At 36.4% G+C, this 17,995-nt stretch overlaps 1 protein-coding gene across 3 annotated transcripts in view; it reads left to right on the top strand.

Annotated features, from left to right (window-relative positions):
- Positions 1-17,995, top strand: part of LOC108232275 (CUB and sushi domain-containing protein 3) — a 291,392-nt gene that overhangs the window by 135,514 nt on the left and 137,883 nt on the right. For all 3 annotated transcript variants that reach the window (XM_017409915.3, XM_017409916.3, XM_017409917.3), the window contains exon 32: positions 16,740-16,853. In XM_017409915.3, coding sequence (XP_017265404.1) covers positions 16,740-16,853 — 114 coding nt within the window. The remainder of the gene's footprint in view (positions 1-16,739; positions 16,854-17,995) is intronic.

Here is a 17,995-nt window from a genome sequence, read left to right as displayed (position 1 = left end):
TTGTCCATGTTGAGAGGAATAAACACAGTTAAAGACTTGTTGGTAAATTAACTGGTTGTTGTTGGAAAATTAATTATCTAAATAACATTCGACCCAAAAAACCAGAGAAAACCCGCCTAAAAATATTACAACAGTTCACTGCAAACCCATATGATGCACTCGATCCACTACAGATTACATGCAGTCTAACACCAATTAGGTGTTGTGATGAGAAACTATTTTATTTTCTGTTTTTCAAGAGTAGTCAGCTTGTAGGGCACCTCAACTGCTTCCACCTGCGTCAATCATCATCATCATATGACATAACCTTTTGTCACAACAAAAAATAGTGGCTGGTAAAATATTTGAGTGGCTGGTAAAAAAATTTGTCCAGCAGCCATAGTGGCTGTTTTTTTTTTAATTTCCACCCCTGCTGCCAAGTGCTAATCAACATTAGCCATTGTAAAAATGGCCACAACTCAGTCAGTTTTACAGTTATTGAACTAAAATCTGATATGGTAAAATGGGAGATTTTCACAAACAGTAGCAGCTCCTCAGCCTGAATTTTAATGTGGCAGACCTTCATGTCCTGAATCAATAACCACATAAATGTTACAATTTGCGTTACATTCTCTGTAAAAAAAAAGATGAGCTATTTGTTGCGTAATAGCTATTTTATTATTTTTGTGGCCAAAGTTGTCACCTTTTATTTTCCTCCCACTGTTTAAGGTAGTGCATCCTGACACCTGTCCAGTCGGATAATTAAATCAGAGAAACAGACACCTCCTCACCCACCTCCTACCGAAATGGGAGTAATTTTAATTTTACGGAGGTAAAATTAAACAGACAGACAGGTACACGTCTTTCTGGATTGGATTTCTCATTTCTTTTGAAGTAATATTTCTGCAATAATACTTGTGAAGCAATTCTAAAAATAAAACTAAAGAAGTGAGACTGGCATATTCACCACTTTGTTTATAGCCCCCACCTTGGTTTGAACCTGTAGTCTCGAGATTTTAAGACCCCAGAGCCAACCACTGGAAGCCACAGAGTTGGATAAATCAGATGCACCTGTGGCTGATATAAATAGTTACAGACAGAAAATGGGCTACCATGTTGAAGAAAATGTTTTGTTGTTTATCTTCCCTCTGTCTTTAATTTTCTGTGTTCTGTTCGTGTCCAGTCTGTCTGCTCCAAGATGCTGACTGATAAATTATCTTCTAATTTTAGTCTCATGGATAGATTTTTAAACAGAAAATCTCCACTCTTGGATACAGCAGGTTTTGCTGCAACTATTCCCACATTAAATAAGATCCTGTGAGGTGTAATGTTTGTAGTGTTCGTATCACTGAGCTAAAACCAGAAAAATGTGTCCACAGGGCAGAATATTTTACACCCCAATGAGACTCTATTAGAGCTGCCCTGCAGTCCCAATCACTGCCAACAGGTGACATGTTGAATCTACTGATAAACACTGTTGGTGACCTGTATTGCCCTGTAACTGCAAATAAGTAAAGAACTGAGGAAAAAAAAACATTCTAAATTTTATTCAAAACTGTCAAAATAGTTGAAAAACACACCGAACAAAACAATACAGTCTGTGACTGAAATTGCACGTAATGCTTTTTTTTAAGGTTTGAAAAACTTCTGTAACACCATCATTTAACAATGATGGATCCCTTAAAGAAATTCTTGGCCTTTTAAGTAATAAATAAGCTAAAGCCAGAGTGCTGCATGGCCAGAATCAGAACATCAAATCTTTGTTTTAAATTGTTAGTATTAATTGTTAGTTTTCTTAATCAAAACAGTTGCATTAAATTAAAAAGGACAAGTGCTACATGAAATATCCAGCACTTCAGTGATTTTAACCTCCACATAGGACTATTGGGAGAGAAATTATGTTTTCTCTGTAGCAGCTTGGCAGCAAAATCTAGCCTTTAGGCAGTAAAAGGAATCACATTTCAGTATCTCGTATACAGGTGATTGAAATTTGTAAGCGCCCAGGGTAGAGTGTCAGATGTGTGTCTTATTCTGTCCTTCATATGAGCCAGAGCGTGCCGTAATCCTTTCAGACATTGTGTCAACTTGGTTGCACTGGCAGAAAGAAAAATATCATCTCCTAACTCTGCCCAAATGACCTGAGGGTTATACACTTGAGTTGCAAGGTTGGGGTATTATGTGGGTGTATGTCTTTTTAATGTCAAGGTGGAGCCAAAAGTAGGGGCAGCTGAAAGGATTACATGATGAATCCTAAGGGGTGGAATATTGATAAAGGATCTGAATCACAATTCTTCCTGCAGACAGAATTCATTTGTTATACAATGACTATTGTTACAGCATAGTTACCCAATTTACCAGATATTTGCATCATAGACTTTGACCTTTTTTAAATAGAAACTTTATCCTATAATCGCAAAGCAAAATTAGGAAGGCATGTTAACTACCACCTTTCATGTCGTCTAATTATCATCATCTTATGAAGAGAAATAATGAAGTTATAGCTCCGCTTTGGTCCTAACTTGAAAATGACCCATGACCTTGGGATATTGTGAGTCCTTGCAAGATGTGTTGGTATGTAAAACTTTTTTTTTTTTGAACTTCTGACAAATGTTACTCTAGTGTGAGCATTGATGGGCACCAGCTGAGTGTTGCAGTGGTCTTAAAGAGACAGAAGCTAAATTAGCTTCTTTTAGACAGAAGACAAAGAAAAGACAAAACAGTTTTTTTTAAAGCACTGTTAGCAGTGTGGGTTTTAATCTTTTTTTAACTACATTTTGTGGGAAGATGACAGATTTTTTGCTCAGTCATGTCATTACTTTATTCCTCCCAAGTTACCATCACTGCCTGGAAAACAACAGAAAGAAATATCTAGTTTATAATTATTTATGCACTACAAGCTCTTAAAGAAATCAAACCCCGCAGCCAAAAATGTTTTCATGATGCATAAAAACTGATTAAAGGAAGAATGCAATACAAATCATGAATATCTTTTTGCTGGTGAAGGTTCTCAGTCATTCAGTGCACAGACGTCTTTGATTTTTGAACACATTACATCTCTCATTCATTGGATGAGAAGCAAAATGTGTTCTAGGAGTCCAGTTTCTTTTGTTCGAACGTACCATGAGTATCTTTGCCAGGATCTATAATGGTGTAGGGCCCACCATTATAAATGATTAGGGTTTGACTGATGAGTGAAGACGCAACATGAATCTGGCACTGAATAAAGAAAACCAAGGAACACATGTTGAATTTGTGATTAGGTGGAGAAATTCAGGGGAGATAACATGAAAACACACATGGTAGGTCAATGCTAATCAGAGCCAAGATTGGAGAATCTGAGGACAACAGAAAAAATGAATACAGACAACTCAGTTATTGTTACAGCTAACACGAACCGTATGTTACGTTGACTTAAACCTAAAATCTTACTCTCAGCTAGACAAAAGCAGAATACAATTAAAGGCCTAGCATTGCTTGAGGGAATGCATACTGCCCACGGCATTTTATGCCAAAGATTTAGACTAAGATCATCTTGTTAAAAAGAATGGAGGTGTAGTTGCCTTTCTATCAATCCAGGCTAGTCAAAGTGCTGTACAACACAATCTCTCTCATCATTTACCCATTCCCACACATTCATACATCACTCTATTCTACAAAGCTTATCTGAATAAATCATTGTATAGAGTATAATCAGTGCTTTAGATCACATTCATATATCTATAGGGCAAATCAGAGGCAATGAGGAATTGAACCTCTGACTCGTGTTGGAAGATGACTCATTCAGTATTACAAGATGTCACACTCAGAGTAGTTTTAGCTCAGTATCTATAAAGTTGACTAAGTTACAGCTATTTTTGAATTTGCTAATCTTGATTAGCTGTGGCAGCCATGTTGAATTAGACTGGCTGTAAAATTTAATCAGTTGTTGATGTACATTCAGTGATTACTTTGAGTTCCAGTGGTTCATGAGATATTGTAGTGAAAGACAGACACGCTCACACACGGGCAGTTCCATTATCGCCTTACGGCAGCGGACGACAGAAGTGATTGATTGTAACCCAACAAAACTTCAAACTGCAGTGAGCTATCTCCCAAATAATTAAGCTCTAGCATTGTCCCTAGGTGTGAGTGAGAGCGTGAATGGTTGTTTGTCTTGTTTGGCTCCATGTGTCCCTGTGATGGACTTGCGACCTGTCCGGGATGTCCCCCACCTCTCACACAGTGATGGCTGGAGATAGACACTAGCTCCCTGTGACCTGGAAAGCAAAAGCGAGTAAAGAAAATAGATGGATGGAAAATGGTTCAAATATAAAAGAAAAAAAACTTTTATTAATGTAAAAACATTCAGTAATTTTGTTTTTAAGCACTATTGATTTTACAATTTTGTTTCTTTGTAGAACACAAATTTTGTTTCTTTGTAGTATAAGTAGTCAAGATTTAAATAATTTCTAACATTTTGTTCTTATTTACATTTTACAGTGTCGTAACTTTTGTAGAAACCCACTGAACTCTGCACTAGTTTGCAGTCTCTGAAGTATAACCTCAATCCAAGTGTGTTTTGATCTTATGTGTGGCATGTTGGTCCTGTAGGATGTTTATTTTAAAGGGGAAAATCTATTTTTTTGTTTCCACTCTATCGGAGATGTTTATATGAGGATTTGTATCCAGTCTTTTAGTCAGTAATTATGAGTTTTGATGCTAAAGCTGGAAACACACGTGAGCGGTCACATTAATTGTTCACAACTCATTCTCATTTAAATCAACGGTAAAATGGTAGTGTTCATCTGTCTTGGCCTTTAATGTGCAACTGTTTTCCCAGAAATGGTTCTAGTCATATTTTAAACAATAACTCTGACGGTCTTTATGAAGGCATGCATTATTCATAGCACTTAACCTTTGCCTTTGGCACTGCTTGTAAAAACACATACATACACAAGACCACAAAATTCATTTTTATTTATACCATTTCCAACAGCTAGAGTTTAACATTTTCATCCTGTCCAGCAGGGTTAGCAAGCTCTTGCACAAAAAAAAGAAAACAAGCCTCAAACTTATTTTGTACGACATCACACAGTGGGGGAGAAATGATCAACATTTATGGCTGACAAAATCGCCAAACCGCATTTACAAGTAAATAGATTTTTTCTTTCCCATGTTTATATTTAGCTGGCAGAATTTATTTGTGCTGCCTTCTTTATGAATGTTGTTGTCTTCAGAGGTGAGCTAAACTCTCCCAATTAGTGGAGCTCAATATAAGACACTTATCAAAATGAAATGTTTATTTTTATTATTATTTTGTATGTTTTGGTTTGAATTGGATACCGCATGAAATACATGCAGTGATATACAGCAGCATTCACCGGAAAGATAATTAAAGATAAGTAATCTTTGAAAATCAAATGTTTGTTAAGTTTAATCTTAAAAGCTTTTTGTTTGACTGAAGCAAAAAAAACTGAAGCTTATTTATGATTATTTTTTGTTACATACAGCAATTGTTTAATTGTATGTTTTTCCTGAATCTGTGGGTTTAATTTGAGCAGTTATACTTATCAAAGATCACTTTTACATCATATTCAAAATTATTGTTAACTTTGCAAAAGTTCCTATTCACCCTCAGTGGAAGGATTCTCCTAATGAGTCAAGGTGAATTAGATTTTATAGACACAACATTTATTCACCTCTGTTTATCTGCCTGTGGCTTTTTATAGCTTCGGTGTACATGTCTATAACAACAACATATGCATAATGTTTGCTGCAGAATGTGTCAGGAGGCAAGACAGGAGCCGCTGACTGATTGCTGTAATAAATCTCGGCTGTAACAAGACAGACATAAAATGAGTGAACAAGAGTCTGTTGAGACTGCAAGAGGTAACGGGTCCAACCACAAGAAAGAGCCATATAGATCTCAGCTGAATGCAAGGGTCTCTGGGAGAACAAGTTAGATGGAGAGTGCCATAATGAGTGAGAGATTTATAATGAGCAAGTCAGGAAATGAGAAGACAAGGAAAAAGAAGCAGGAGTACCACAGAGAGCGATCATAAAAACTTTGACCCTGGAGGCTAGCTTGTTGACTCATCAGTGATGTTTGCTGAGGACTGGTCCTGGTCCTGGAGGGCCACTATCCTGCATGTTTTAGGTGTTTCTCTGCTATAACACACCTGATTTGAATGAGTGATTAACAGGCTTCTGCAGAACATGAAGAGCAGGGAAATGACTAAAACATGCTGGATAGAGGCCCTCCAGGACCAGGATTGATCACTACTGGCTTAAAGCTACCAAAGCCAACACAGAACAAGACATTTTTGTCTGTCTACATCAGATGATAATATATACACATCCACCAGTGAAATTAAACTAATGTGAACAGTGTTATTTGCTACAGCCTTGCTGGTTTGACGTAAAAGGTGATTTTTTTTTTTTCACGTCTGCAGATTTGTAAATTAGGCACTCTTGCTTTTGTCAAATTTGCATGTCAAATAATTTTAGTGACCACTCTTACTGGTTTTCAGTTTTTGGTTATTGTGTAAGTTCGATGGCTTGTATTAGATGTTAGAAGGGAGCCTGTAGAGTATGGTATGACATTATAAGAAACAAGTAAAGTTGATAATAAAGACCCAGATGAAAAAGAAAAAGAATGAGTAAAATTGAACCAGTTATGAATGTAGATTTTCTTCTGTCTTTTCTGTGACCAATGTGTCCAGTTTTCAGTCCAGCAAAAGGAGTTATTTCCCATGGTAAAAGCCTAATGGACTGCCTGTAGCTTATGCCAAGATTCAGCCACATACCTGCTGCCAAAAGAGCAAATACAATTGCGCTACGATAATGGGTCATTAAAAATATATACGTCTTTGCTGTCATATGGGCCCTTTGGTTTTTGTGAATGAGATATGTGTGTGCTGTCATAGTTCAGAATCCCAGAGGGCCCATGCTCCTGCAAAGCAAAGATGACTGCTACCTTTTCCATAATTCATATCCAGAAGAACAAACATATGCTTTCATTTTTTTTTCTCTCTTTTTGCCTTTCTCTATTGTCTATGCTGTGAGTGTTTTTGACACCTTATCTGAGCTTTGCCTTAAGGAACATGTTACTAATCCAGTGACTCTGGGTCAAAATGGCTTTGTGCTCTAGTTGCATACTGATGTCCTAAGCAGTTCCTCCTTTGCTTTTCACTACAGTATTTTCTTTACATTCCTACTAATGGGACAGATTCAGGAAAAAATAGGCAGTGATTTTCAGAAACTGGCTGCCCGAACCGTGGCCACAAGGCTCGCTGGTCACTTAGTTGCGCTCTGAACACTCAGAATTCATTGAGACTAAAATGTCCCCCGTTTCCTAACATTTTTCCTGCAAATGTGAGTCGCTAGCCAGTTTCCAAGAGTTGCAGCCCAGTGATATACCACCTTAAGGTCGACTAGCCATGGGGGGCCTTCTTGAATCTGGTTGATTTCTGAAGTTAATCAGTTTTAGAGGTTCAGTCATTGACTACTTTCTAAGAGTTTCACTAAAATCCTTCCAGTTGAGGTTCATAAGATATTTTGTTAACAAACACACGTACACAAAGGAAAGCAATAATATGTACATGCAGCTAAACTATCAATAATCTTCATTTTGCTATGTTAGTTTTTCAAAAGAATCACAAAGGTACAAAAATCATAATTGTGTAAATCACCATTCTATTTCACCACTTAAACTGAATGAAACTATCATTGCTTGGTTTTTTTATTATTCAACCACTTAATGTGATATTCAGTCTTTTTTTGTAAAATGCAAAATGCTGTCACATAAGATGAACAAACACTACCTTGACTTAATAATAGTCACATGAAAATCTTATATATTTGTTGGGGCTATGATCAGCTACATCCAGTGCACTTCTTTTTATTAGTTCCTTGTTAGATATCTAAATAATATTTTAAAACACGCTCTCTCACCAACCATATGGCCTGCAGTCTGTAGTTTCAGCTGTAACCTGACTACAGGTCTTTTCTGTTTTTGCTAAAATCTGCTGTGATGTATGTGAGAAATACTTAAGCAGAGAGAAATGGGTATTTAATATAAATACAGCTAATGAGTCATATTTGTTAAGCTTGCAGTTCTCTTGCATGGGTGGATGGTTCACAAGTTAGGTGGGTAGTTAATTATAAACATGTGCATCTGAAGCAAATAGATTGTGTATTTTCCATAAGGAAAATATACTGGAGCAAAATATTTTTATCGCTTCTGTCAAAAACACTTAGGTTGAGTTATAGATGGAGGGTTCTATATCTTTAATAGATAGGTACTTAGGTAATTAACGTGCTTGTATTCTGTTTAATATGGTATGTTATTTATGACCACACATTTGTAAACATTTCTTGGCAAAATTTCAGCTTCAACCTTAAGTTTTCTGGATGCTTATGTAGATGCTATTTCATAAACCTTTACACCTTTATTACTTTTACATTAGGCATTATTTCCCTTGATGTCTATGGTTATTTCCACTGAAGGTTGAGTTGATTGCAGTGCATTCCCAGTAATCATATGAAACACGTGTTACAAAACCAAACGTTTTAAATGTAAGCCGACAAACTATCTGATGGAAAAGTAAGCCAGTGTATAAGTTAGTAAATATTATTCGTTGGAAGCTCTGTCAAGTTTTTTAACTTTTTTTTTTTTATCAGGTAGGTACCGTGCTGTGTTTCACTTATGTATTGTTTCACAGGGACCTTTACTGTCCACCAGTAGTAGTGGTTAGTTGCATCAAAAAGTCCAAACTATTCCTTTAAAGTTTGCAGCCAAAGTATTATGTTTCAGCTATGTTTCAAATAATAAATGTAGAAATATTATGGGATTTTCAGAAGCAAAAATAATGTAGGACTAGTTAGAAAAGGCAACACTAGGAAAATTTACATTTTAAACCTTTTAAGACAAACAGAAAATGTTCTTGTTTTACTCATTCCATCTGTGGTACTGCAAGGTCAAACAGAGAGGATAATTTAATTTGAGTGAATTTGGTTTTATTTGCTTGCCTGGCATACAGTTTTATGAAAACACATCAATTACACATACCACATACCATACTCCATTAGACCATGTTTACTTTTTTTTCCAGATAAAATAATGAAATGCCAGAGGAAAGAGAGTGAGACAGACTTTCAGATGGTGACATTTCTCTTTCCTGCTGTATTGTAATGATATCTGCAGAATGTGCCCTTGTTTTTGACAGGAAAAGGACTCCATCACTATTGCTGAAATCACAAAGATAGCAGATGAAAAGTACAGCCAAAGTTTATGGAGGAGAGGTAGTGTAATTCTGCAAATAAGATGGTTTCTCTTTCTAGCTTTTTTGCTTTTGCTCTTTCTTGAAAGTAGAGCTTGTTTTTCTTTTAGACTATTGCATCTAAATTCTTGTCTTTTATTATTATTATATTATAACATCAAAACAGATTATGTCCTAAACCTAATATACACTGAATACAGTCCAAACAATAATTGTGATTGTTTATTTTTGTGTAATAAATATAAGTCAACATTTATGTACATAACATGAATTATGCATTTCAACAGAGGGTATTCATAACAAAGTTGAAAGGAGGAAGAAAAAAAAACAAAAATCAAAGGCAACTATTCAAATGAGCTTGGAAATATTGTATATACACCAAAAAACATTTGAGATAACTTTTTTTTTGTTTGTTTGTTTGTTTTACAAAACCAACAGTTGTATTTCATTTTAAAACTGTGTAGACGTCAAACCTTTAAAAATGAAAGATAAACTGATGCACAAAAGATGCAAACCCCTAGACATTCCCCAAAACAAAAAGCTAGAATGTTGTTCACCTAAACAGGAAAATTAAATTTAGAGTTGTGAAACAAAGTTTTGGCATCTGTCAAACTGATAGGGAGGAGGAAATTGTTGAGAAAAAAGGATTAACTTTTTTCCCACCTCATTAGTTAAACATGATGGTGAGTCAACTTTTGCTTAAAGATGTCCAGGTATGGCTGCTAGAAATGATGACTTTATGACTCACAGCAGCTGGGTGACCTCAGAGGCGCATGCAAGCATTTTGCTTATTGATATGTAGCCAAATGAATCAAAGCAAACTGAAAAGCAATTTCTTAATCATCAGTTTTGTAACCCTACTTTCACAAATAAAGCTGAGACTTAGAAGATTGATTGAAACTAAACAGAATCAGCAAAGAACCGCCTGCATATATGTGGCGAGGTCTTTTTGTAATCACAAGTTGGATTTTCTAGGTTCAAAGTTGGTTAAAAACTACTGGAATGCTCTCTGACATCAAAACTCCAACTTGGAAAATCAATGGTTTCTCACCAGCATAATGGCTTCCAAATGCACAAAATGTTACGTTGGTGTAGATTCTCAGTCAAACAGGACATGACAGACATGGCTCCATGATGGACGGCCAACCTGTCTAAGGTGTACTCCTCCACTCACCCAATAACTGCTGGAGATAGGTGCCAGCAAATTCAACAAGTTTTCTAACTTGCCACTAAAACATGGAAACTGTGAAATGAAGTGGTAGACCAGAGGAACATGGTTGCATTGTTACATTGGATGTCATTATTCCAAGGCATCATTCTCAGGTAAATGGAATGTGGCATTATAGACACTGCAGTGTAAAACAAAGCATTTTTAAAATATTTGAACAAGTATGACCATATTTAGGATGAATGTGACACGCAGACCATCACAATCTAATGAAGAGAAAAGTTCAGGACTAAATGATACCACCTGTGCCACTAGTTTTTAAAAAATACACCTAGCAATGTAACTTCAGAAATTCTTACTGAAGTTTTACATGATCTTGTAGTAAATGTGGAGCAACTTATTTTAGAAGAATCGTCTTGCAAAGAACACATACTGTGTAACTGGAAGTGTCATGCTGTGGAGACACTTTCTAGGCTCACATTGCTCCCCTTAATACCATCTGAGTGCTGCTCACAGACCACAATACACTTGCTGACCAGGTGCACCTATTCATTGCTACAGTCTGCACATTTTCAAATGGCCATTTCCAGCAGGATAACAAACCTTGTCACTAAGCACTCATCCTCCCCAAATGGTTCCAGGAGCATGACATTGATTTTAATTTGCTTCACTTCCCAGCACTCTGTTCAGATCCCAGGCCAATACAGCACCTTAGAGGTGTGGTAGGGTTTTTCACACTGTGGATGTGCTGGCAAATATCTGCAGGGACTGTGTACTGGAACCATCACTTCACAAAACCCATGTCTCGACACTGGGCTGTTTTGAAGTAGAAATCTTGTAAAGTTTATTCCAAGTGTTAACAGTGTGCTTCTGTGCTCTTCCAGTTTAAATTGCATTACTAATTAAACAGTTTCTTGATTTGATTCTAGTCTCACAGATGCTGCTAAGATCGATTAAAAACCTTCAAAGCTTTCAGTTACGTTTTCAGAAACAAATGCTTTTAAATATAAAGACATTAGACTGGGTCATTTTCAGAGTGAGATTAACATGTACAACACTTGCAATTTTTATTTATTTTTTATTTTTTGCATTATCAGTACCCTTCAGGCTTAGTGGTATGATTAACAGGATTTTGCTAATATAATGGTCAAATACCCTGAGAGATTTGTGATCAAAGTGACTTCACTGCTTTGGAATAATTCAAGGTGAAGATTCAGACATGAAAATGTTTGTTCATGGTGCAAGTGTGTAACGCTACGCTACCATGACAAGGCCCAGAGGACAACAGATTCATCATAGTCTTGCATAAATTAGGTTACAACTTTCCAATGATTTATTGACTTAATATCTGGACGTGATTACAGCAAAAGAGCAGATTGGAGTCATGCATGGCTGGCTTTGGATTAGAGGCAGAAATGAGGAGTACTTTGCTTATGGGCGTGTGTATGAAAGCATTCGTGTTTGAGCAGGGAAGTGCAGCCTATTACGAACAGAGTTGGTGTGCTAGTACCACAGCAATGAGCTGTCCCTGAAGGTAAAAATCATCACTTTGATTTAGCCAAAGCTACTCTCTCAACTCTTCAAATAAAGAAACAGCTGTGCAGTGGCTGTTTGTGTGTTTTGCTTTTTAATTAATTTACTGTTTTGGCTACCATTAGTCTTAGACTACTTTGTATGTTTGATCTGTTTCATGTCCTAAAACGAGCGGTAAACCACCCCCTAGTTTGAAATTATAACAGTTATCCAGCATTTCTTCTCTCATATTGTATTCTGCTTGGTCTCATGGGACTCGGTTCAAGCCATTGTCTCTCTGGAAATGAGAAGCAACATTGTTTCCATTAGCTTTTGCTATAGAGATTGGTTTGTTTCACTTTTGTTTCTTAGTCTTCCTCAGTTTCCTTCACGTTTTGCATTTCTTGGCTTTGTGGTTTAATGGTTTCTCAGTAGTGTAATGCAAGGCTTATATGCTAGAGGAGGTTTGTACTGCTATATATTGTGGATGACAGGGAGGTGCTCCATAATTCATTGGCAGGAAGAAAAACATATGCTGTCACTTAGGAGAAAAAAAATAAAACAGTCATTAGCATGTGCATCTGGTAATGGTGCTCTATTTTACATCTTCTTGTGAGAGTTTTTGCTTAAAGATTGTGAATATGACCCAAACATTGATTAATGCTATTTTTAGGTCAAAAACAGGATATATTTGCTTCAGTAGCTACAATTTCTCATTTAAGATATTTATTTAATATGACATATTACCAGGTTAGAATGATAGTTTATTTTTGTAGTATCAAAATTTAATAAATGGAACACAGCATTAATAAGGATAATTGAACTACGGTAATAAAAAAGTATCTTGTCAAAATCTTTTCATGAATTGCTCCTATAAAAAACTTATCTGGGCCTAATTTTCTGTTTACATGTCCGGCATGAACTAATAAATGATTGTTTACAGTAGGTTCTATTTCATGTGTCTTTCTTTCTCAGAAGTTTGTGGAGGTTTGTGTAGATTGCAGAGAAAATAAAAGCGCAACATTTTTTTATTCTGAAGCAAGAAAAGCCAACCAGTGACATTATACTAGATTTATTTGCCAACTCTATTGTTTGCAGAGGTTTTACTTGTAAGCCACAGACTTCTTCAGTTATTCTATGGAAAATAAAAGGCTACATGGGAATGCATACTGTCAATGGTTAGCCTTCTTCTTTTGGGTCTGAAGGGATTGAAAATGTAGCATAAATTGCGAAATTGGGTGATTATCGTGGCATTTGAGTACAAAAAGTAAATACAAAAATAAAATACTTGGATTGGACTCGAGGTTCTTTTTTTAAAAGCTAGACTGCAACAAAAAGCCAAAATTTTTGAATCAAACTTTATTTCTTTCTGAAAATTTCACAATTCTTACTGAGACTGGAACTGACTGAAAGAGAGGGGCAATATCTAGAGATTTGAATAAGATTTGTTTAATTTGAATTATTATTGATAATAGTATAGTCAGTGCTCACTGAACAAATTTTGCTGGTCTGTAGAGTCTTGTTCCCTGTTGGGTTTAAAACCTGACACAGTATCAGAACTGTTCCGAGACTGCCATATTGAAGTCTCACATATTTCGGGCTTGATTTCTTCCAGTAGGGTGGCACTATCGCCTAAATCCAAGAAGCTCTTTGATTCAGATCTCAGCTCTGCAGGACTTGCTTTGTGGAGTTCGCTTATTCTTCTCATCTCTGCATGTGTTTTCTCAGGGTGTGTTGGCTTCCTCTGACAGTACATTTTTGTTTTTGTTTTTGCGTGTGTGTTAGCCTTCTGACAGACTGACAATAAGTCCAAGTAACACTCAAGGTTTCTTCCAGTGATAGCTGTGAATAAACTGTATTTAAGAAAAGCTCCTAACAGTAGCTCACATTTAAAGATTTGGCAAACCATCTTGATAATTGCTTTTCTTTTAAATGAATTGCCTTTTTGCATTTTTATTTAAACCACCCACACACTAGATAATTAAAGCCAGATAAAACAAGTCATTCTCTTGAGAGGCAAGTAATAATAATTTAAAGTTTTTAATTTAATTTTATAACTTATATCTCTTAGAAATCAATGTTTTATTGTTGTTTGAATTGCTGTTTTTTGATTGAACACAATTGTATTGCTATCCACAGCCAGTGATGCGGGCTTGGTGGTTTTTCTCTATCATCATGGCAAAATTGGCGCAGCATAAGGTGTATATGTATGTGTGTGTGATTTTTAACTTTACTGTTGCTGACATTTTGAAGATGATCAGTAGTGAAAACATGTTGCATGTTTAGCTTCAGGTACATTCCTCGACTGTGCTGGGATTTTTTTTATTTTTTGGAAAATGCAGTGTTTGCTGATGTTTGATAATAAACACACTCCAACGGAATACACAAAAGAATTGTTTAATAAACTTTACAAACTAACCTAATAATAAACTTGTAAAAATGCAATGAGCAGAGAGTTGTAGAATGAAGAGAGGGACAAAAGAGAAGTGCAAAAAGGATTTCACTGTTCAATAGAGGGCAAGATTGGGGCTGCAGTTTTACCATAAATAATTCACATTCATACGGTGCCTTTATGTGTACAGGTATGCACGGCTGCACACGCGCAAACACATGTTGTGTCACTAAAGTCGCGATCCAGTCCGCCAAGTCGGTTCGTTTAGTCGGGGAATCAGATTATTTTCAAGGGCATGTACACATTGATGTAATCAGGGACGCTTCATTGGAAATATTTGTACAAGACATTATTAAAATAATCCCTCCTTTAATATGACAAGTTCTCTCTCACTGTTTCGAGTGAAAACAAGTTTTAATCATTACCGTTGTGATAAACGGTCATGTTTTCATGTTCCATCTCATTAAGTAAATGTCGTTCAATCACATTAAAGGTTAAAGTCTAACAATAATTTGTCTGACTGCCCCTTTCGAGGAGGTTATGCTTGTGGCCTGATATCGTGTCAGCTTGGGTGACTTTTTTGGTCACCAGATTGGTCTTTATTTATTCATCTCAGGGTTCAGTGCTTGTTCAGGTCTGCAAATAGGAGAGAGCGAGGGACCAGTAGACCTCATATTTAAAGTTCAACAGAAACAGCAGTGTTTTTTTTTTTGTTTTTTTTTACATAACTGCAAATCACAGCAAAACCAAAAGACTACATTCTAAAGCTGTTTATTTTTTTGCATCCCTCTTTTCAGCACCAATCCATCAGTATAGCTGTTAGCTTTCCATCTGCCTAAACTGACAACAGATGATCAAATTTCCTTACTTTAGAACATATTTGCATAAAGTTGTAACATCGGCTTTCAGTCATAAGCATATGGTCATACTGACTGAGATTAGTTTTCGTCTTATCTAACTGACAAACATGATCTACGTCTCTTCCTTCAGCCTAGTTTGTCAAATTAGTAAACATCTAGAGAGGATGGGCACACTGTAAAATGAATTTGGAGCTTGTGTAGAAAACTGGTGAGCCGAAGAATATTTAATACCTTATAAACTTATCTGCAAATGTTAGTCGAGTCCTCTCAGATGCTGCTCTGATTTTTCCCCTACAAAATAGCTGCCATAAAAAAAAAACTAAAAAAAAAACTGTCTGTCTATTGCTTTCATGCTACGTCTCAGATTGTTTATGTTGCCATCTTGGTGGCACCTAAGCTCATTTTGTCAACTGCTGTCAATCTAGTGCCTCGACCAACACGCCCCTCCGCCAGCAAAGAGGAAAACCACCTATTCTAACAAATACAAGCCCTATTTTTACCCTTTTTCAGTCTACAGAACGATGCAAAAACATTTAAATAGAGATGCATATTTATTGCAAAAGGGAGCCTAATTACACTTTGTCTGCAGTGTCTGAAGGTTATTCTCCATATGTTAAATGCCAAGGCACATCAAGCAAAGATACAAAATTCAAAGGAATATCTAATTATTGGTTTCTTAGAAAATGTCACTAAGGTTTATAGTCGAGAGCAGATGGGACTTTGCTTCAGGAAACGGTGACCTATAAAAACCTGCTAACCAGAAATGACAGTGCACCGAAAAGCCCTATTTTTATTGCGTTTCTCCCTCTTCCAATTGCATTTATGATTAAATGTGTTTAGTTGAAATTCAAGTTTAGTTCAGAAAGCATTCATAGAAAGATGCATGCAGATTGGACCTTTTACCGTTAAAGTAAAAAGTGTAAGGATTACCTGAAACCCAGAGCCAGACACAGACAGGCTGAGCTGAGGTTTAGACAGTTTATTACTATACTGGCTGATGGTCAGAGGTTTGAACAATACAGGCTGAATCCGAAATGAGCTTCAGTCCGGAGACAAAGGCAGGAGACAGGCCAGGGGCAACTGGAAATGGACAGAAAAACGCTAGAGGGGAAACAAGACTAAACAAATAAAAAAATCATCAGTGAGCTAGACAAAACTGACTAATGAGCAGAGACAACAGTCTGGCAGAAAGTTGCGGATAAAACAGGTTTTTGTTGCAGTAGTAGATGAGTAACAGGTGGCGGTCATTTCTTGAGCACATCCTTCATCAATGTTAATCGAAAACATGCCTGCTTGTGTGTATGGTGTACGTCTGCCTGATAATTGGGTAAAAGTAGAGAACATGACAACAAAGATGATGGTCAAAAAACTCCAACCTCTGTTTTGAGTCTGAAGTGATAGATTTGGATTTATCAAAGGAGCAGCCGGCTCTTGAGAGACCAAAAAGATAAAACCTTTCATGTTTTTAATTCCTTACCCAATAAATGCCTTAAAGGGAAAAGACTGAGTAAAATGGGCTTAATATTGAACATTTTAAATAATTATCTCCTCCTTGTATCTCTCTGCAGTGCTCTTCGGTCAGTTTGTGGTGTTCCAGACTCTGCCCAGCGACGTGGTCGAGATCTATGATGGAGCCTCAGCAGATTCAGTCCTCCTCTCATCCATATATGGATCCCACTCAGGTAAAAAATATAACTCTGACCTCAAGGCCTGATCATTTTGTTTTATTTGCTCACAGGTGTGAGTTGTTTTCATGCCTGTGACTTCAAGGATTGTTTTTTGTTTACCAGGCAAAAGAGCCTAACCCTGCTGTCTTCTAAATTCTAATAAAACATTTTTATAAGACAAATATATTCTAAAGCTTGTTAAGCTTCACGCTGTTGAAAAGAACACTTTATTTGCCTTTTTCATACTTTGTTTTTAAAATTGTTAAATAATGCATCATGACTGCAATTATATACAGTTATGGTAAAAGAAAGTCTCGATCCTACAGTTTTATCTATTAGGAAATAATAAACATTTTTTTTAAACAATAACATAGCCAAAATAGAAAAGCTATGTGAAAACATAGTCCTACTCATGATTTAGTAGCTTAAAGAACCTCGTTCAGCAGCAATAACTTCAAGTAGTAATTTTCTGTATGACTTTAGGTTGTAGAGAAATTGCTTCAGTTCATTGAGGTTTGAAGACATTTGTTTCTGCACATCTCTCTTAAGGTCCCACCACAGTATTTCAGTCAGGTTGAGGTTTGGATTTTGACTGGACCACTGCAGCACCTTGATTCTTTTTCTTTTTCAGCCATTCCGTTGTAAATTCGCTGATGTGTTTGGGATCATTGTCCTGTTGCAGCACCAATTGTACTCCGGCTTTAGCTGTCGAACAGATGGCCCTACGTTTGACAGAGGAGTTCACGCTTGACTCAATGACTGCAAGGTGCCCAGGTTCTGTGGCTGCAAAACAAGTCCAAATTATTACCCCCCACAACCGTGCATGGCAGTTAGAATGAGGTGTTTGTGCTGAAATGCTGTTTGGTTTTTCAACAAACACAGTGCTGTGAAGTATGAGTAAACATCTGTACTTTAATCTCATCTGTCCAAAAGTCCTTGCTCCATAAGTCTTGTGGTTCATTTAGATGAAACTTTGCAAAACTAAGTCATGCTGATATATTCTTTTAAAAGAAAAATACCTTATCTTGGCAACCATTCTGTTTGTTCTTTTTCAAGTTCTCCCTTCATGAACTTAAACATTTAAAATGGTAACTTAGGTTAAATCTGTTGTATGTTTTTGTATACTTGAGGTTAGATTTGAATAACTTCAAACCTGG

This window comes from Kryptolebias marmoratus, linkage group LG16, assembly GCF_001649575.2.
Source record: "Kryptolebias marmoratus isolate JLee-2015 linkage group LG16, ASM164957v2, whole genome shotgun sequence".
NCBI lineage: Eukaryota > Metazoa > Chordata > Actinopteri > Cyprinodontiformes > Rivulidae > Kryptolebias > Kryptolebias marmoratus.
Note: the sequence above shows the minus strand (reverse complement) of the source record. Positions and strands in the feature narration are given on the sequence as shown.